Source organism: Plectrocnemia conspersa, unplaced genomic scaffold (assembly GCF_051122295.1).
Source record: "Plectrocnemia conspersa isolate PC_06_02 unplaced genomic scaffold, ASM5112229v1 ptg000012l, whole genome shotgun sequence".
In the NCBI taxonomy this organism is placed as follows: Eukaryota; Metazoa; Arthropoda; class Insecta; order Trichoptera; family Polycentropodidae; genus Plectrocnemia; species Plectrocnemia conspersa.
Genome location: NW_028277176.1, coordinates 11,437,501 through 11,459,830, shown reverse-complemented (window position 1 = coordinate 11,459,830; position 22,330 = coordinate 11,437,501). Strand labels below are relative to the sequence as shown.

The following is a 22,330-nucleotide window of genomic DNA, read 5'->3' as shown; positions in this document are numbered from 1 at the left end:
ATATTCACAATATACTTTCATAATATTAAATGTGCGTATATAGAAATGTAGGTACATATTCATTTTACATCAGCTTTAAATAATAAATATCACAGTTGCCTCCATTATATAATTTTGCTATATTTCATGGGTGGCATCGATTGTGTTTTGAAAATGACGAATGTGATCAATGACACAATCTCATGTCACGAAGAAAGAACGTCACTTATGGATCACAATGGCATTCTGTGACGTTGTTGAACGACAAATTTGTTTCCTGGACCTCTTTGTGGCGTCTTCCGGTTGGGCTTTCAAAAAAGTTGAGAAGAAACGATTGAAAAACTCGAGTAGCAGCAATATTTTGACATATCACGCACAAAGAAAAGTTTAGGGTTTCGATAATATTGTAGATTTAAAAAATAATCATTCAACGAATATTTTTTATAAAAAAGTTATATTTATTAAATATTTTCGATGCAAATATTTCAATTCATTAATGCTACCCCCGTTGGCTTACAAATAAGGGGAGTGTGCGCAATGTTTAAAAGGATGCAATAAATTTGCATCGAACAGTGGGGTGGGATTTCCGAAACAGTTACAGTTGCTTTATGGACCGTTAAGGATATATTTTTATTTTTGTGTCAGAAAAAAAATGACTTACATAATCTTTACTTTAAAATAAAAATTGCTTGAAAATTATTTTTTGCATTATTATATAAATACAAATTTTTGAAATTGTAGAAAATGAAAATGGACAGTGTTTTTATTTGCAAGCTTTTAAAGTGTTTCTACATATTTTTTTATATTATTAATATGTTTCGTAAGGAAAAGTTTTTTTTAATAAATATTAAATTTAAGATGTAATTTATATCTTGCCATTATACATAAAATCAATCTAAAGGCAAAAAAGGCGTTTAACGCATGAATTGTGTGTAAGTAAATTCATATTATAGTAATAGTTTCATAGTTATCTCAATTTATTTACATGCATATTTTAAAGAAATAAATGAAAATATATTACATAAGTGAAAAAATATTTAAAAAAAAGATTCATGTCAAAAAACATACTGTCTGATTTTATAAAATAAAACAATATGATTCTTACGCGCCATAATCGATTGGTATGATTTTAAAATCTGTTAGTATAAAATACCATATATTATGTTCAATCGGTTTGTAAGTATTTAGGAATCGATAAATACGTTGTATGTATTATATAATGACTAAGTGATACTCTCATTCGTTACTAAATATATGATAAACGACCATTTTAATTTATTCGTCGTTTTATTAAAAATACAGTGTATATAAAAATAAATAAATGCGTAGAGGATAGCTGAAAAATTCCTAAGATTGTAAAATGTTTCAATTTTGTTGTGTTTCCGATATAATACATTTCTCACACGACTTTCGATTTCAACGGACTTTTATCTAAACTGTCTCGGTGGGGGGTAAGGGCCATTTAGGACCATTCAATGGCGATCCTACTTTATTCCCATTATGCACAATACTTTTAGGTCTTGCGTAAACACAAACGTTTAGCGTAATTCGAGGGATAAGAATTGTTATTGTGTCATTGTGCTGGGCGAGGATGTGTCAGATTGTTGTGCCAGCATTGTGCTGACTTTGAAATTGCATTTGCTTCAAAGAATAGTCGTAAATTTGTAAGATGAATAATAATATTACAATTGAGAAGTTTTAAAAGTGTATTACGAAAATGTATCTCAATCTATATATTGCAACTTGATTTGTATTCTTCGTAAAAGTGATATTGGGTAACACAAGATTTTCGATAGATATTTAAAAAAATTAATGATTAGAAGTACTGGACTTCTGTGTTTGACGGATGTGTGCATCTTTAAAAGTGAAAGACGTTGGCAACAATAACTTTTTAAGACAAAGTGAAACATATACAAAATATTATGTGATTTAGCAAGGTACTAACCGTTTTCAAAATGGCAGAAGACAAAATATCTGCGTTAAAGAATAAAATAAAGGAATGTTTAATCACTAACGTCATAACAAAGGAACAAAAAATAATAATGTTTGACTGTTTTAATGAAAATTTTATATATTACAAACATATATTAAAAAAAATATTATTGGACCCTGAAATAAATACCATACAGTTCATTTAAGTTATCTGAATCATTCTTCATTGATGACGATAGATCCGATAATTTATGCAAATGTCTAATATCAGCTTAAAGGTATGTAGGTATGCAAGTATAAAAGTGATAAGTATTTGTATATTAAAAAAAATCGAAAGACCCATTAAGAGTATTTTTGATTTTATATTGATTATATTTAAAGTACATCATATATGTGTTGAAATAATTAAGTTCCTAAATTGTGTATATAAATAATTAATCGTTAAAGTTTAAGTATCAGATGGCGGTTCAGGCTTTTTTTGTTGTATGTAAGCATTTGTCGTTCAATGTAATGGGTTTAAGATTTGATCGAATCGCATTACGGCGAGGGTAAGGACATTTTATGAAACGACGTTCAAGGAAATTGGTGTACATTAATCCCGGCTCGTTCTACCCTAGGGAGCGTAGGTATTGGTTTGAGGTAATAAATTAGGTGGAGGTTATTCGGGTGCTGAGCCTTCGTCACTCACAGCTGGAAATGGCTTAACGATCACAAAGACCCTGGGTGTCTTTGGGCACCGATATGCCATAGTATCCAATAGCTTTAGAATGGACGAATCGATATATCTTGATTCGAATGTTTATATGCACGATAAGGGTTAATTACTATATGAACACACTAAGGATGAATAGATTGACTTCATTATGGCTCAACAATAAGCGGATTTATAGTACTTAGCGTTGAATATAGTACGTAAGAATATAATACAAGAACACGTAACAAAAACCCGGACCCTCAGACCCGGTTATCGTCAATGAACAGGTTAAGTCCGTTCTGAAATAAAATATTCCAGGGCGTAACCATTGAACGTAATTCACCTGTAACTAATAAAAAACGTATTGGATAAAAAATAGTTCTGCCCCAAATAATCTGGGTTTATAAAAGATTGAGGAATAGAAAGCATTGATGAATAGTAAGGACGTTGTACCTACTGGTTTACAAGTATGAACGTTAACACACTATTTTCGACTCGGAGCTCAGTTAAAACTCGCTTGCAAAGACCACTATATTTTTTTTCATAACAAATATTAAGGGGGTGCTTAAGAATTCTATATGATAACAACAAAACAATTCTTAGTCATTAAAATAAAGAAATTAAGAGCGCTAACTTTATTGCAAGTCTCATAAAGGCTCGTATGGGGGTCCGATCGATCTTGCTTTGAAGCAAAAAACTATTTTTTTTATATTTTATGTAGATAAAGTTTAGACTTTTAAACGTTTTATGTATAGCAATCTTTTCGTTAAAATTTAAACCTACTGAGTTACGAGTGTTTAAGTTTTTATACTTGTCGCCATTTTGCAAAAAATTGACACCTTGGATTTTGCTAACAAACATATACAGGGTGCTCAAGAATTCTATACTGTCACCAAAATTCAACTTTAAATATGTATAAATAAGCTCACACTGACTTTAACTATATTGCAAGTCTTATAAACGTTTGTATGGTGTGCCGATCGACTCATAATACTAAACTTGTTTCGAAGCAAAAAACTATTTTTATTAAATATATTATTTTTTAGCCAATATAATAAGGGTTTTTGAGGGCTCTATTCTGTATAAAAAATTCAAGTCCTAATATTTAAAACTAACGAAATAATAGAATTAACTATATGGCAAGTTGCATTATAGATCGTATCCGATCAATTTAACACAAAACTTGTTTTAAAGCAAAAAACTATTTTTTTTTATATTTTATTTCTTAATTGTGGATGTCGTGGTCGATGCTTAGCATTAATATGCGTTATTCAATTTGGCTGAACATTCGTGTGTTTACGGTCTGAAGTAACTAGTGAGTGTTTTTAATAAAAGTTCATGCTAGTAGTGAATTCTGAATGGAAGTGTATAATATACGCCATGTATATTACTTTGTGGTTATAAAATTATTAGTACATATGGAACAACGCATGATTATAAAACCTGTTTGCAATTAAATGCATCTTACTACAACTCGATCTCAGTTTATGTATTTTCTTCAAGGCGATGGTTTATATATTATATATGCTTATACAAAATATAAAATATATTTTTTTATATGCACACGTGAAAACAAATATTGTATTTGTTGAAAATGAATTTTAACGCCTGTATTTATTAACGCAATGGCGCCATATTGTAATTACCAGTAGAAAATACAGTTAAAATATTATGTTACAATATATATGTTTATTATTACATCGAATACCTAATATGTACATTATGATATATTATATATTACAGATGGAGATGATTGTACTTTCAATAGTACAACTCAAGGCATTTGTAAATATATGCATCAATGTCCAATTGCACAAGATAAGTTAGCATTGATGAGAATAATGCCGGCGATTTGTAGTTGCAATAATATAATATAATTAAAACATGCTAGTGAGGTAATAAAATTATTAATAAATATAATAAATATATTTTATTGTTTATTGTCCAAGACACGAGACCAGTTTTTGAAATCAACTCTACCGAGAACCACTGACGAGCTGGTCGAAGAGTGTAGTGTTCATTTAGAATTTATTTAGCTAATTTTTGAAATAACTGTGAAATTAAATTTTGCTTACAAAATATTAAATCGGAGTGTGTAATTTGTATTCTGAAATCTGCATACATACATTTATATATGTAAGTGTTGCTTCGAAAGCTATTACTATGAACAGTTTTTTTTTAAGAGAAAATGCATAACCCAAGACAACTGCAATATTGAGGGCATTTCAAAATTAAAAAAAATGTGGGCAAGACGGTAAAATCTTTTCCAAAAGTAAATTTCAATTTTCCGTTAACAAAAATCAAATATATACCTGCGAGATAATAATAAATAATAATAATTTAATACGGAGGATATTTGAAAATTATGAATCAAATGAAAGTTATTATTTTTCTTATATATAATAAAATGTAAAATTTTTAACGCTGAGTTTTAATATCCGCGATTTAATCCTCATATACTAAGACTAAGTCTCCGAAGATGAAGAGTGGCAGACCATCAGATTTTCTGGTCAGTATCTGACATATTTGTAATGCGGTCTATTGGTTTCTTATAGCCAAACAATGTTCGACTATAAGAAATGACGTTTGCTAGTAGGAAAAATTGATTCACAAATTTGGGCTGGCACACTAGAAACATATTATAATATATTTTGATTGATGTAACAATATACAAAATATTTAATATGAAGAAGTAATTAAATCTAAAAACTATATTGATTTGAAATGAAAAAGTAAAATATTATGTTTAAATTAAAATGTCTGGCTGGTCAATACTGTGCATCGAGATTTTGGTATTTTCTTATGCACGTATTGGGAGTTGGTTTAGTTTGTATAGAACAATGCACACCTGTTGAGTATATTTGTGTTGGCCCTTATTTAATGTTTTCATATTGTTAATTATACGTGTTAAATTTGCCAATTTACTTTGGAAAATAGTTACATACGTGTTTGAATATTATTGTATATTTGTAACGTACTTTGTTATAGCATTTCTTTAACAGTTCAAGACTAAACACAAACAACATAAAAGTAAATTTCGTGAAAAATATAATTAAATGGTGATTTATAAGAATATTTTTCTTGGGTTGTAAACAATTCGAACGACTGCCACTAAAAGATGGCAATAATATTAAATATATTTTATTTGTCCTTCATCGTTGCTCGTGCTACTCTTCAATTGTAAGGTTAAATTATTCTCTGAGAAAAACTTAACAATATAAAATACATTATTGATTTATACATATATGTAAATAATGCATGGACCTTGTTGTTAATATTAAAAACCTGTTAACAAGTATATTTAGTAGCATCGACAATTCTGTTTCAGTTGGCAGTTGCTCTTTAAGACGAGAGTTATTACATATAATTAATTTATTTGGACTATAAGTGTGATTTAATTATGTATGTACAATTTTTACTCTTTATTTCATATGTAATCGGTTAATACAAATATTATATTTTTCAGAAAATGATGTTATATATTGTTTTAATTTTTCTTTTTGTCTGTATAAACGGATTAGATGGGCAAAATATTAATAACAATCTTCTAAGTGGTATATCTATAAATTTGATATATTTCATAAAAATTGAATAATTAAAATATTTGATGAACTCTTTTACATATAGAAGGTGATAGTTGTACTTTCAATAGTACAACACAAGGTGTTTGTAGATATATATATCGATGTCCAATTGTTCATCATCAGTGGGAAAGGTTGTGGATACTCCCTGTGATATGTGTTCAAGGTATTTATAAACATATGTACATTGAAATTATTGTATTGCTTATTAATATAAAAATATTTTATTTAGGACAATATCCGATCGTTTGTTGTCCAGAAGATAAACCTAATTTATTGAAATCGAACAAGGAAAAAGTCGTCGGGGAGCGTGCCCAAGAGTGTAATATATTTTACAGTATTAATCTAGTTAGGCTTTTATCTTGCAGTTATTGTCTTTGTCTTGCTATTTTTATAACAAAACCATGAGCTGTGTCGTGGTAATTTATTAAGGTATATTTAATAGAACTATAATTAAAATTTCATTACTTATCTTATTATATTAATATACATAATTAAATTTTTAATATTTTCAAATTAATTAAGAGCTAATAAAAATATGTTTTTTCTTAAATATTGTTTTTCAATATATAAACATTTAAACTTCGAATTTAATTTCAGTTAATCTCCTGGCTCATGCAGTTATATAATATATTTATACGGTAATACAAAAAGCAATGCTAACACCTAATGTTTTTTTAAAGATTGCGATTGGAAACATGCAAATACTCCTAGCTTGGGTGCCGGTGGCGGGGTAGATACACTTTTGGGAGAATTTAAAAGCATGGTATCTAAAATTAAATTATGGTATATTGATCTTAATTACTTGTAAGACTTATACAATTCTTATCAAACATTATTTATTAGGCAGCAATCGGATGGCCATTGGTATACGCAACTGGATACGCTTGGAATTGTGGAGGTACACTTATCAGTGAAAAGTATGTTTTGACAGCTGCTCACTGCACTCTAAAAGAAAACAATAATTGGAAAACGTTCGTATTATAGGTACCATATTATAAATTAAATATTGCATATACATATGTAGATGTTTATTTTACAGTATTTATCCGACTGTGGTAAGGCTAGGCGTTGTTAATCTAAAAGAGGATTCGCAGTACTCAACATATATAGATATTGCAGAAATATTTGTTCACCCACAACATAGATATTCACTAAATTACCACGATATTGCTATATTGAAGCTTGCAGAAAAAGCTTGGTAAGAGCTCATTTTTTAAAGTACACATAAATATAAATGTTAAACTTAAACTAAATTACTAATCAAGTGAAGATTTAAAATCTTCACATTGTACTGTAACAGTTTGATTAAAGACCAGAAGATAATTTAAATAATTTCTCTTGAATCCCAAAAATAAATACATAATCTTTACAATTTAGCAATTTTTATTTTTGGTTATCGGTGCTACTATTAAACTAAAATTTTAACTAAAGAACACAATGGTGACATTAAACAAAAATAAACGTAATATTTTAATAAATTATTCACGTTTCAGAGTTTTTATTCTTATTCTTATAAGCTTCACAGCTCTATGTGAGCCTCGGCAGCCTCTATAAGATTTCTCAATTTCAGCCTGTCCCGTGCTCTTTTTTTTTTTTTTAAATATTAATATTTTTTAAGCACGAGTAAAAGATTAGCTAGAATGGATAATTGTGTAATTAAATAGATCGAAGATTGCAACAGAAAGATATATTTGCTCATTTAAAAACAATAAAAAATTTGACAGAAGCGATGTTATTCTGACATAGTAATTCTACAAACGATTGTAAAGACTTCTGCACATTTCGCATGAAAAATTAGCTAAATAGTACTTATTTCACTTTCGCTAGTAAAAATATATAAAAAATGATTTATAATAGTAACTGGTTCTCGATCCCCGCCGCAACAGTATAAATGTAGAAGTTTGGACGGCTGGGTTTCGGAGTGGTCTCTGTGCTTAACGGTGCTATATAATTAAGAATCTTCTTGTAGTTGAAATGATTCCACATAAACGTTTTTCATGTCTACAACAGTCGTAATGAATATAACTTTAATTTAATCATTTAATACTTATTGTATTTCTTTATTTGTTCAACTATAAAATGAATTACTTCCTCTGTAAAATTTTAATATCACTGTTATCTTATTTTTTAATGCAAATTTATAATGATTTTAGAACGTCTGCAACATTATTTAAAATTGTATAATTAATTTTATTATACAAAGTTTCCTGACTAAAAGATTTTCTAATACACTCCCTAATTTTTATAAATCTTTCTATCATATGTATCAAAGAATTGTACTGTGTTTTACAATTTACTAATAAAACTATTTCTTTATATACTTGTTCTGAAACATGTTTCTATAAAATAGAATACCTTACACTAGACCAGTGGTCGGCAAACTTATTAGCCAAAGAGCCAAATATGCACATTACAACGTTAAAAAAAAATTGAGAGCCAAATCTATTTATTAATTTAGCAAACCTTTATTATAATTTTCCAAATCAACAGAAAGTCGTTCGAATTTAGAGCTCCATATTTCCTTGTTTTTTTAAATCTGGTGCGAATGCCCGTGGATATTTGTGCCAGAGCCGCACTTAAGGGGCCAAAGAGCCGCATGCGGCTCCGGAGCCGCACTTTGCCGACCTCTGCACTAGACTATTTAAAGTAACATGATTTCACGAACATGTTTCAGCATACTGTGTATACAGAAATTATTATCAAATTTATCATTAAATATTATTTTTGAAAAAAAAAATATTTTATATGTAATTTTAAAATATTCGCTTAATATATTTTTTAATTTTTAGGATAACTGATAAAATTTTTTATACGTGTATATTGCTATCGCACAACTATCAAGACACGTTTGCTGTTAGTAAAAAGGATCCAGATAAGATACCTTTTACTGTTTTTGGATGGGGTGCAACAGAATTTGGTAAATGTCTAGCATGTTTTACATAAACTGTAACGATAATAAATACAAAGTGATCAATTATGTATACTATTCAATATTATCGAGCTCCCTGCTTATCTTACTAGTTATTAAAGTAAATTTATTTCGTCATCAACATGTGATATGAATACTAGCACCTTGTCTTAAAATTATTTTACAGCAAGCTCTTCAGATATTCTTCAAAAAGTTACAATAAACTTAGTAGATAAACAAAGTTGTAATAATATATATAGAGGTAGAGGAAGAAAAATCCCAAAGGGGATAATTGATTCACAAATTTGCGCTGGAGCTAACGGAACACAAGACGCGTGTCAGGTATTTATAATAAAATACACTTTAATCTATTTCATGATATAAATAATGTATCTAGCCATTATATTTTAGGGCGATAGTGGAGGTCCTTTATTAATTCGAAAACATGAGTTCGAATATTATCTAGTTGGTGTAACTTCGTTTGGTATTGGTTCACAGTGTCTTGGATCACGGGGTCCTGGTATATATACTAATGCTAGTTCTTATATTGATTGGATTGAAAATATTGTTTGGGCGTAATGTTACAGCTGATTATTAAACGCCCTATTTGTAAAATTAAATATTTATGAAAAATCTATATTTCAACAAAAAATATTATACATTATTAATATATATAATAAATATAAACCATTGGTTTGAAGATATTGATTGTATCTTAAAGCCAATGGATTTATATTTATTATTTATAATATAATAATTTATTTTTATAGGAGCAATGTTATTTTCAGTGATAACTAATATTAGTAGTAATAAGTAAAATAATTTATATGTTATTAGTTTAAAACAAATGTATATATTTCATTTTTGTATTTTGACTACAATCCACAACTAAACTTGTAAAATATCTCAATATAACAGAAATTATACTGAGGCATGAATGTTTTTCTAACTATAAAATGTTATAATCTAATGTAATATATATATATATATATATATATATATATATATATATATATATATATATATATATATATATATATATATATATATATATATATATATATTTATTTTTGTATATATATAATGTATTAATTTACGTGTTTTATCCTCACGCGTATATTCTTTGAAGTTTTCTCGATATTTCGCCAAAGATGTTCTTTGGCATCATCAGGAGATAAATATTTATGTATATATTTATTATATACTTTTTTTAAGCATTGCACAAATAAGAGTTTTAGAAACGCGCTTTAATAATTTTTGCTTTTAATGTTAAAAATCACGGTAATTATATTGCGAACATATGTACTATCTGCTTTGAGGATTGGAGAAAACTGAAAATATTCGATCGTTTTGATACAAATTTCATTTGATCAAATAAATTTAAAACAGAACGTAGCTGTTTAAGCTAAAAATAAATATTTTTTTATTTCTTCAAAATGTTAAAATTAACAGGTAAATACTGCATTAAGGTCTGAAATAATTAAATTTAGTTTTCGAAAATTTCTATCAAATTTTTACATATTAGGAAAGTGATTTTTTAGAGGATGTTTTAAAAATGTTACTATTTGGTCTATTTCTGAATGCTTTAATAAAATTAAACACCTATACCATTATAATTTTTCTTGTAATTAGATATTTATCTTATATAAAAAATTTAGAATAATAACAAAAAAGCTAGTTTCAGTTCAGGAAAATCAATTTCTTTCTTTTTTTTTATACTAAAAATGAGATGATATTCTCCTTTAATTCTAATACTTGGTTGTAAACACTCCTATTCTCAACCTCTCTACATGTAAATAATATGAAATGTCTATGTTCTTAGATGCAATATCTTAAAAATTGATACATTTTAACGATGATTAACTACTATTAAGGTCACAATAGTAATCACAACTTTTACTACATGATGTTTATTAAAAATTAATATAAAAAATATGATTATTAAAAGCAAGGTAAAGTTGTAACAATATGATATATTTCTAGCACTCGTAGGATGGTTATGTACTGTTATTACTAATTACCATCGTTTAGTTATGTAAAGTTTTAAATAATAATATAGTTATATTTAATACATAATTTAATAACATTTGATTATATGTTTTAAACTATGATTGACTATCAATACAACTGTAATAAACTGCTCGATAAATATATTAGTTTTACTGCTTTTATATGTTATTATTATATAATATTTTATTAACTGTACAAAAATTGTTCTATGTATAATTTAAATAAAAAACTTATGTACAATAACTGAATATGAATGTATATTACTACTTTGTGTATGAATACATATTATGATGATGAATGGGCTCAGGAAAAAACAATACAGAATGATTTATTTAACAATACTTATATCAGTAATATATTTTATTTTATAAAGCAAAAATATCAGTCATAATTAATATTTATTTCAATGACACTCAACTATTGATGAAAAATATGAAAAATATTGTTAAACTGATTTATTATTTAGTAATTATATTCTTCTTCTCAACTTTAAGGCATATTAAGACTGTATAAACGGAAGGGTGGTTAATTTTAAATTTTGCCGACCATTTTTCATGTAGGATAACGTTTCTTATAAACGGTTTCCAAACAATTTTAAAACTGTTTTTAATAAGAGATAAAAGCGTGATAGAACATTTAAAAAAAAATAAAATTCATAGGCTTATTACATGTTTTTAAGTGCTTCTGAAAATCCTCTTACCTTTTAAGCCACACTGATTATGTAACAATGTGTCGTTAGGTACATAAGAGAACACCATGCATTTTTACTTCGCATGATGCTAGAACTTGCCGGGATCACCTTTCTTAACACATTGAATACTGGGCATTATTCCTAAAAATGGAGCCTTGCGGCGGGGATTATTTGCGAAAATTAGGATACAAACTTATTTTTTTTAAAACATCGTAACTCTTTAATTAGTCAACGTTTTAACGTCAAATTTTAAAAACAGATTTATGATGATCGTTTTTTTGTATTCGCAATGATAAAATCAGTAAACGTCAAACTGTGGATCGCGTACCAATAAAATAAAATATAATTTTTAGTTTAGAATAACCAAATATATATTTTTTTGAATAAAAACAATAAAGATAATAATAAAATGATGATAAAATACTGTTGTATATAATAAAAACCGAAAATATCTAATTTTGTGACCTATACAAGCAATTCAAAATTTTTAACACTTGACGGTCAAGTTACGCTGCGATATTTGCACGACACCCAACTGTCCAATTTCGAACAAACGTAACGTTTGCCTATGGCTAAATGTAATCTTTTATTGTTTATGTATTATTATTTTATATTTCTGTTATAATTTATGTATTATTTTTTTATATAGTATATTTAATATAATTAAAAATTATCAGTGATTCTAAACATTTTATTGCTTTAATATTATATATTTACCACTTTTTGTATTTTTACCACACGGTACGCAATGTATTAAAATAATGAAAAACACGCACTTACTGTATACTTCGCATCCAATAAAGACTCGAACCACCAATATGCTTGGATAGTTACACAAATTAAAGTCCTAATTTTTGCAAATAATCCCCGCCGCACGCTCCATTTTTAGGAATAATGCCCGGTATTCAATGTGTTGGTAATTGAAAACATGTTGAGAACAGTTTATTTAATTTGAACAGATCGGGATCATTTCAGGTCTAAATATTATAAAATATCACATTTGGGATTGATGAATCTGCATTTAAATGCCCACGATACCTCTACATACATATATATATATAACAGAAAATAATGATAAATAAAAAACGTTATATTTTATATTATAAAAATATGAATTTGATTTACTGTAATTTATTTCTTAGAAAATAGTATCAATAAATGAAGGAGTACGAAATAAATAAGCATTACAAAAATATATTGTAAACCTAACAAAATATAATAATGCAAAAAGTTGTAAAATAAATTAACGCAATTAAAAGTTGAGAATCACTGATTATTTTGTTATAATGCTTCGGGTTGATATGTACTTAGATATTAGGTCTAGCTCAACATTTCTTTTTTTATGCGGTTACCTTTGAATATTTTGGGTTTTTTGTAATTTTGTAGATAAGAATTTCAAGAAACATATCTCTAAAAAAATTACCATCTTTACCTGAATCAAACCGATAAGGTGGGGTTTTTCGTTAACATTTTTATAACAGCGTGCGCTTAGCCTAACGGAAAAGTTACATTTGTTCGAAATTGGACGGTTGGGTGTCTTGCGAATATCGCCGCGTAAATCGACCGTTAAGTGTTAAAAATTATTTAAATATATTTATATATTATTGATACGTGATTCGCAATTTGGTATTGAGTGATTTCACTATTTCTAATAAATAATATGTGAGATAATTCCACAGAAAAAAATTGTATATATATATGTAAACATACATCTTGAAACGAATTTATTTTACCCGAGTTTTGAGCCTCTGGAATTTAGAATTTCTACTTTTTTGAACTATTTTTAGTTAATATGATATTAGTAACATCTGTAGGTAAATCCCTAAATAAATACGTTACAGTAAATACGCAGTTTACGTGGGTTTTTTTCGTATGAAGTTAAAATGACGAAACGCACAAATTTGTGCACACCGACGCAACGGAAGGTTTCTGAAACGCACAAATTTGTGCACACCGTACGCAATGAGTTAAAGCTTACGTTCTCTGCCTATACCCATAGAAGGCATCCTTTAGAAAGGGCCTCTACAGAGAGACAGTAGCTCTTTGAGTTAGCTTCATGGAGCGAAGCCCTCCACAACAGCCCCTAAATGGCTGTCACTATATTTACTAAACCTAAAATTTTCAAAGCACAAAAATCTATAACTTTTGTTATATGTATACATATATAAAGCAATAATTCTTTCAAGTATAATTGTAATAATGCAATACAATTAAGAATACAGATTCCATACCTTTCTATGCAAAAAATCATTGTTGTAGATTTTCGTTTTATAAACGGAAAACCACATAATGATGTGTAACGGTGAAAATAATAATCGAAGATTTTTCAATTGGATAAATTTTTTTTTTGACGCATATATAACTAAATTCTGATTATTCGCATATTTATAGATAGAATACTGGTATTAATGAATAAATTATATAATTAGTAAATAAAGGTTTCGCGCAGCTGTTTACCTTATGTATGCTTGGTGTACCGGAGTAATGTTTAAAATACCACAATGATACGAAAGACATTGATAGGAATGATTTGGTATACTTAATTATTGTAAAATGTAAATACCGTTACAATACCGAAATAAAATTTTGAAAGCACCTAGTACATTGTGACTAAGATAAAAAATTTTAAAGGCTTTTTTAATTAACTACAAAAAATATTTAATACGAAGAAGTATTAAATCTAAAAGGTATATTGATTTCAAATGAAAAAGTTAAATATTATATTGAAATTATGACTGGGTTTCCGGTAAAAATAACAGAGTATTAGGTTCTTTTAAAAACGTGCAAGTACTCATGTTGAGTTGATTTGTGTCGGTCATCATTTCATGCTTTCATATTGTTAATTATATGTGTTAAAATTGCCACTTTACGTTGGAAAAAAGTTAAATGCGTGTTTGAATATTATTTTATATTTGTAACGTACTTTGTTATAGAATTTCTTTAATAGTTTAAGACTAAACACAAACAAAATAAAGGTAGATTTCGTGAAAAATATAATTAAATGGAGATTTATGCGGATAATTTAATAAAAGCTAGCAATAATTTGTCGTTCATCGTTGTTCGTGCTACTCTTCAATTATCAGGTTAAATTATTCTCTGAGAAAAACTAAACAATATAAAATACATTTACTAATATATATGTCAATAATGCATGAACCTTGTTGTTAACGTTATGAAACCTGTTAGCAAGTATATTTAGTAGCATCGACAACTCAATTCTGTTTCAGTTTTGTTGTTACAGTTGATCCTTAAGATAAGAGGTTTTATATAGAATTCATTTATTTAGACTATAAGTGTAATTTAATTATGTATGTACGTATTTTACTCATTATTTCATATGTAATCGGTTAATAAAAATATTATATTTTTCAGAAAATGATGTTATATCTTGTTTTACTTTTTCTTTTTGTCTGTATAAACGGATTAGATGGGCAAAATATTAATAACAATCTTCTAAGTGGTATATCTATAAATTTTATATATTTCATAAAAATTTAATAATTTAAATATTTGATGAACTCTTTTACGTGTAGAAGGTGATAGTTGTACTTTCAATAGTACAACACAAGGTGTTTGTAGATATATATATCGATGTCCAATTGTTCATCATCAGTGGGAAAGGCTGAGGATACTCCCTGTGATATGTGTTCAAGGTAATTAATAAACATATGTACATTGAAATTATTATATTGCTTATTAATATAAAAATATTTTATTTAGGACAATATCCGATCGTTTGTTGTCCAGGAGATAAACCTAATTTATTGAAATCGAACAAGGAGAAAGTCGCCGGGGAGCGTGCCAAAGAGTGTATTGTATTTTACAGTATTAATCTAGTTAGGATTTTATCTTGCAGTTATTGTCCTTGTCTTGCTATTTTTATAACAAAACCATGAGCTGTGTCATGGTTATTTATTAAGTTATATTTTTTACAACTATAATTAAAATTTTATTATTTGTAACTTCATTAAGAGCTAATAAAAAATACGTTTTTCCTTAAATATTTTTTCTCAATATATAAACATTTAAACTTTAATTTCCGTTAATCACATGGCTCATACAGTTATATAATACATTTATACGTTAAGACAGAAAGCAATGATCATACCTAATGTTTTTTTTTTAAAGATTGTGATTCGTTACATTCAAATGAACCTAGCTTGGTTGCCGGTGGCGGGGTAAATGCACTTTTGGGAGAATTTAAAAGCATGGTATCTAAAATTTAATTATGTTATTTTGTTTTTAAATACTTGTAAAACTTATACAATTATTAAAAAACATTTTTTATCAGGCAGCAATTGGATGGCCATTGGTATACGGAACTGGATACGCTTGGAATTGTGGAGGTACACTTATCAGTGAAAACTATGTTTTGACAGCTGCTCACTGCACTCTAGTAGGAAACAATAATTGGAGAACGTTAGTATTATAGTTGCCATATTATAAATAAAATATTGTATATACACATGTACATGTTAATTTTACAGTATTTATCCGACTGTGGTGAGGCTAGGCGTTATTAATATAAAAGAGGCTTCGCAGTACTCAAAAAATGTGGATATTGCAGAAATATTTGTTCATCCACAACATAGATATCCACTAAAATACCACGATATTGCTATATTGAAGCTTGCAGAAAAAGTAGCGTAAGAACTCGTTTTTTAAAGTACACATAAATATAAATGTTACGTGTTTTTTCTATGTAGTCTTATGCTATAAAATGCATTTTAAAAGTTTGATTATTAGTGTAATCTTTCAAAGCTTTTTATTGTATTTTTTACTTCTTTGACAATTTTTAATGGGTAAATAATTCTCAAAACTTAATCAAGAATCAATTGTAGATTTATAATCTTCACATTGTTCTGTAACAGTTTGGTTAAAAGACGAAAGATAATTTAAAGAATTTTTCTTGATTTCCAAAAATAAATATATAATCCTAACAATTTAATAATTTTTATTTTTGGTTATCGGTGCTACTATTAAACTGAATCTCTTTTAATTTGTAGGAAAACTGATACAATTGATTTTACCTGTATATTATTATCACACAACTATCAAGACACGTTTGCTGTTAGTAAAAACGAACCAGATAAGATATCTTTCGATGTTTTTGGATGGGGTGCAACAGAATTCGGTAAATTTTTAGCATGAATTACATAATCTGTAAGGATAATAAATACAAAGTGATCAAGTATGTATAATATTAAATATTATCGAAGTCCCTGCTTATCTTACTAGTAATTCAAGTAAATTTATTTTAATTTGTTCCGTCATCGACATATGATATGAATACTAACACCTTGATTTAAAATTATTTTACAGCAAATTCTTCAGATGTTCTTCAAAAAGTTACAATAAACTTAGTAGATAAACAAAGTTGTAATAATATATATAGAGGTAGAGGAAGAAAAATCCCAATGGGGATAATTGATTCACAAATTTGCGCTGGAGCTAACGGAATACAAGACGCGTGTCAGGTATTTATAATAAAATTCACCTTAATCTATATAATGATATAAATAATGTATCTAGTTATTATATTATAGGGCGATAGTGGAGGTCCTTTATTAATTCGAAAACATGTGTTCGAATATTATCTAGTTGGCGTAACTTCGTTTGGTATTGGTTCACAGTGTCTTGGATCACAGGGTCCTGGTATATATACTAATGCTAGTTTATATATTGATTGGATTGAAAATATTGTCTGGGCGTAATGTTTCAGCTGAATTCGAAGCTAGGATATTAAATGCCTTATTTGTAAAATACAATATTTATAAAAAATCTATATTTCATAAAAAAAAAAATTACATTATATAATTGTTTGTATCTTAAAGCCAATGATTTATATTTATTATGTATAATATTATAATGTATGTTAATGGGAGCAATGTTATTTTTATTAATAACTAACATTAGTAGTAATAAGTTAAATTAATTTAGATTTTATTATTTCTAAAACATATGTATATTTCGACTACAGTCCACAACTAAACTTGTCTTCGTTAGATTATAATTTTTTTAAAGCACAATGTACTATATTAGCATTATCCATTCAAGTGCTATTTAAATTTGTAATGAGTAAATAAAAAATGTCAATAACTTTTGTTAAAAGAAAGCAATAGTTGTTTCAAGTTTAAGTGCAATAATGCAATATTATTAAAAATACAGGTCAATTAGATTCCATACCTTTCTATGAAAAAAATCATTTTTGTAGATTTCCGTTTTATAAACGAAAAACCACATAATGATGGGAAACTGCGACCTATATGTAACGTTGAAAATAATAATCGAAGATTTTTCAATTGGATAAATAAAATATACAAATATGTATGGCACGTATGACAAAATTAGTATTTTGAAATTATGATAATCGCTGAATGAATCTTAAAATAAATAATATATATAGTGAATTTTCTAAAATAAAATTTGATTTTGTTACTATTAATGGAATATAATTTGTAAGAAAATACTTTTTATTAGTCACTGTCTACATATGTATGATGTAGTTTCAAAATATAAAATAAAGTGTTTAAAAAGACACAGTTTATTGTATATTGTAACAATTTATCAAAATGTGTATAGAAAAATGGAGGTGTCAGTATCGGGTGGCAATGTCAAAAGAGTCATAGAGCTTTGTAGTTGTGAAAATCGAGTGGTTTCTATATTTTTTTTAAATCTGCGTGTATATGGTGTAATTTCAAATCTTTAATGGTTAATATAAGGCTAAAATATTTTTGTTTGCATATTTATAATGTTATTGCTGAAGTCCCTATAAACAAATTTATAGTTCGATTAAATACAATTTCTTTATATATCAATGTATATTTATCAAATTATCTTTTAATAAATTTATAAACAATTTATATAGTATAAATATCAGATTAGCAGTTTTTAAATATTATACAACAACATGTAATTATTAATATGGTAAAGTTGAGGTCTTGATTTTTAAACTACAATACAAGTTTGCCCATCGCATCATCATTAATTTTATTGTCGTAGTAGTAATTTTATAGTAATTAAGTCTGAATCCATTGTCCATTGTTAATGCGCATAAAATAACGAGTAAATAAAAGGAATTAAAATATGCTCCACCATCTTTCTAGACACTTAAGAAAGTGTTGCACAATAGACAATATTAATAAAATTAAAAAATGTTACCTGCTAAATTTTGCAGTTCTTACCGCTTGAAATATTTTAATTACATTGTCGATGTATGCTTTGTATTAATCTTAGCTCTTAAAGCTTTTATTTTATTTGAAAATAGAACAGTGATGTTGTACAAATGCTACGTGATATACTGAAATTTTAATATAAGCCAAGATATTTAAGCATAATAGGTAATATAATGATCATTATAAACCGTCATAGTATTAACACGTTATTTACATACAATACAACTATTCGAAATATTTCGTCATTACAAGGAAAACTTATATACACAGTGTATAACTTCATCTATAAAAGCTGATTTTTTATTCAAGGAATATGAAAACCACGAAAAAGCCTTGGGACGGTGATTATTCAATAGAACAGGTTTATAATTGTCAGAATCACAGCTCTTTACTTCAGTTATTATTTTGCTAGCACACTGAATTGACTTCATTTGGACTCACTATACAGTATTGTTTATTTAGTTAAACCATTTATTGGCAGTGTTACTATTTTTTTTAGAAAATGAAACTAAAATTTGCTTCCGCTATTATTCTTTTTATTGTATATAGATTAACGGAGCAAATTATTAATGCACAGAATACAATACTATATGGTAAGCATATGGAAAAATAATTTATTTTTTAACATTATGTTATATTAAGATTTTTTTTTATTTTAATTATTTAGAAGGTGATATATGTAGTTACAATAGTACAACTCAAGGCGTTTGTAAATATATCTATCAATGTCCAATTGTACAAAATCTACTGGCAGTGAAGAGAATAATGCCTCTGACTTGCGGATATGACGGTATAGATAATTAATTCATATTAGTAACCTAATAAATTTAATATAAATATTTTATATAGGATTTAGACCGATCGTTTGTTGTCCAAGACCCAAGACTAAATTATTAAATTCTAAGTTAACAACTGAAACTGGAAGACTGGCCAATGAAGGTAACTTAATTTTTGTGTTCATATTAGTATTGTACGAAACTGTGAAATTTGACGTGTTAATAGTTTAATAAAACTTATTTTTATAAAACAAATATTTCTACATGAAAAACACCATACGTCAATCATATTAATGTATCAGGTATCTATCAGAAAATCTAAAATTAATTTGCTTTCATACTCACATACATTTTATTTAAAGTTATTTATGCTTAAACTGAACTGGATTTGCTTTTGCAATAAGCGGTACATCATTTTGCTTGAGTTTTCTATTTGGGCTTAATGAAATAAATGAACATCGATGAGATCCTTTTTTTTTGTAAATGGTATTTAGTACTGAACATCAAGGAAATTAAGCGCTCAGATCTTAAACTAGGATTTTGAGAAGGTTTGTCATAGGTTATTATTAAAAAAATTGTCGGATCTCAGTTGTTTGGATGATTTAATTCGGTTATTTTCGATATATTAGAAGCGATCGTAGACTTTTTATAACCTACAGTATAGTGAAAAGAAAATTTTATCCATTTGGGGGCTCCTTAAGGATTGTACCTACTTTTCAACTTATTTAGTGCAGATGATTAAAAAATGTTTTAATGCATTCTGTTGTGGACTTATTCTCTCTACAGAGAGATTTAGATTCTCTATGGAGATGATTCAGATGGTCGTTTAGTCTCATAAAGGGCCATACTATGTAATTTTATTTTATTCAGTTTATTCTTACAATTTTGGAAAATTTGGCTAAAAAATTTTCACTTAAGATCTCAGAACTACTTTTCATAGCAAGTGAAAGTTCTTTTTACACGTAAACGACGTCTGTGATAAATCTTCCATGGTGTTCAGCTTTGTTAGGAGGAACACATTTCACTTTGATGATCCGTCAGTTTTTCGCTTCTTCTATTACACTTTAGTTCACAGAATTCTTAAATCGGGATCTATAATATGGAATCCCTGAATAACCAAACACTCCCTCTTAATCGGAAAAGTTTAGAAACACCTTTATAAAAGAATATTTAGTTTTTATCCGTTCTTGTATCCTAGTGCCTTTTTTAAGGAGCCTTAATATATGATTCATGAAGTTGTATGTCACAAAGCATATTTTTAAATTTAAAATCAAACTATTTTTAAAGAATTCCAGTTTCGAGTTCCAGAAACTCTTCGATAATCACATTCGCGTCCTCTTTTAATGACCGTTAGAGTCAGGATGCCACTTGCCAACACACATATGGCTGTCGTTATCCGTTGCGTTGCACATTGCTTTATTTAATGTCAGTTACGAAGAGCTGGTCGAATTCGTATCATTTAATTTTAATATTATATAATATTTTTAATCTAATTTGTATGTATGTTTTTTTTTATATATATATTTGTAATTTAACAGATGTTTCTTGGTCATGATTTTAATAAATATTGGGTAGAATTGTAAATCAGATTATTTTATAAAATTACTATTTCACGATTTGATCGTGAATCTCTAATATACTTTTGATAATTGTTATCGTCAATCAGTGTTATTGTTTTTGGAAAGTAGGATCGCAAAGAACATTTAAAAATAATGTATAAAAAATATAGCGATTACTCACAATAATGTATTTTTAAGTGATAACTAACATTAGTAGTAATAAGTAAAATTAATTTAGACGTTATTATTTTTAAAACATATGTATATTGTAATAAGTAAATAAAAAAATATCTATGACTTTTGTTTATAGAAAGCAATAATATTTTCAAGTGTAATTATAATAATGCAATACAATTAAAAATACAGGTCAATTAGATTCCATACCTTTCTATGAAAAAATCGTTGTTATAGATTTCCGTTTTATAAACGGAAAACCACATAATGATGGGAAACTGCGACCTATAATCGAAGATTTTTCAATTGGATAAATAACATATAGTAAGTATTTTGAAATTATGATAATCGCTGAATGAATCTTAATATAAATAATATATTTAGTGAATTTTTTTTATTAGTCACTGTCTACATATGTATGACGTAGTTTCAAAATATAAATTAAAGTGCTTAAAAAACACAATTTATTGTATATAGTAACAATTTATCAAAATGTGTATAGAAAAATATATCGGGTGGCAATGTTAAAAAAGGAAGAGTCATAGAGCTTTGTAGTTGTGAAAATCGAGTGGTGATAGAGAAAATTGTCTTTGGTTTCTCACCTGCTAGCTGAGTTCGTATCATTTAATTTTAATATTATATAATATTTTTAATCTAATTTGTATGTATGTTTTTTTTATATATATATTTGTAATTTAACAGATGTTTCTTGGTCATGATTTTAATAAATATTGGGTAGAATTGTAAATCAGATTATTTTATAAAATTACTATTTCACGATTTGATCGTGAATCTCTAATATACTTTTGATAATTGTTATCGTCAATCAGTGTTATTGTTTTTGGAAA

General features: G+C 27.2%; 3 protein-coding genes across 3 annotated transcripts in view; 2 read left to right on the top strand and 1 right to left on the bottom strand.

Annotated features, from left to right (window-relative positions):
- Nucleotides 1–22,330, bottom strand: part of LOC148228199 (putative sodium/potassium/calcium exchanger CG1090) — a 252,929-nt gene that overhangs the window by 49,626 nt on the left and 180,973 nt on the right. The gene's annotated exons all lie outside the window — the stretch shown is intronic.
- LOC148228204 (transmembrane protease serine 9-like) lies at nt 218–17,512 on the top strand. Its single transcript, XM_088200198.1, has 14 exons — nt 218–326; nt 2,563–2,727; nt 4,349–4,459; nt 6,870–6,952; nt 7,033–7,160; nt 7,229–7,387; nt 8,979–9,106; nt 9,285–9,439; nt 9,509–9,664; nt 16,090–16,217; nt 16,286–16,444; nt 16,805–16,932; nt 17,121–17,275; nt 17,345–17,512. The coding sequence occupies exons 1-14, from the start codon at nt 218–220 to the stop codon at nt 17,510–17,512; spliced, it is 1,932 nt and encodes a 643-aa protein (XP_088056324.1).
- Nucleotides 18,779–22,330, top strand: part of LOC148228203 (serine protease snk-like) — a 5,291-nt gene continuing 1,739 nt past the window's right edge. The window contains exons 1-3 of the mRNA XM_088200239.1: nt 18,779–19,566; nt 19,641–19,763; nt 19,823–19,912. Of these exons, the coding sequence (XP_088056365.1) occupies nt 19,476–19,566; nt 19,641–19,763; nt 19,823–19,912 (304 nt within the window). The 5' untranslated portion in view covers nt 18,779–19,475. The remainder of the gene's footprint in view (nt 19,567–19,640; nt 19,764–19,822; nt 19,913–22,330) is intronic.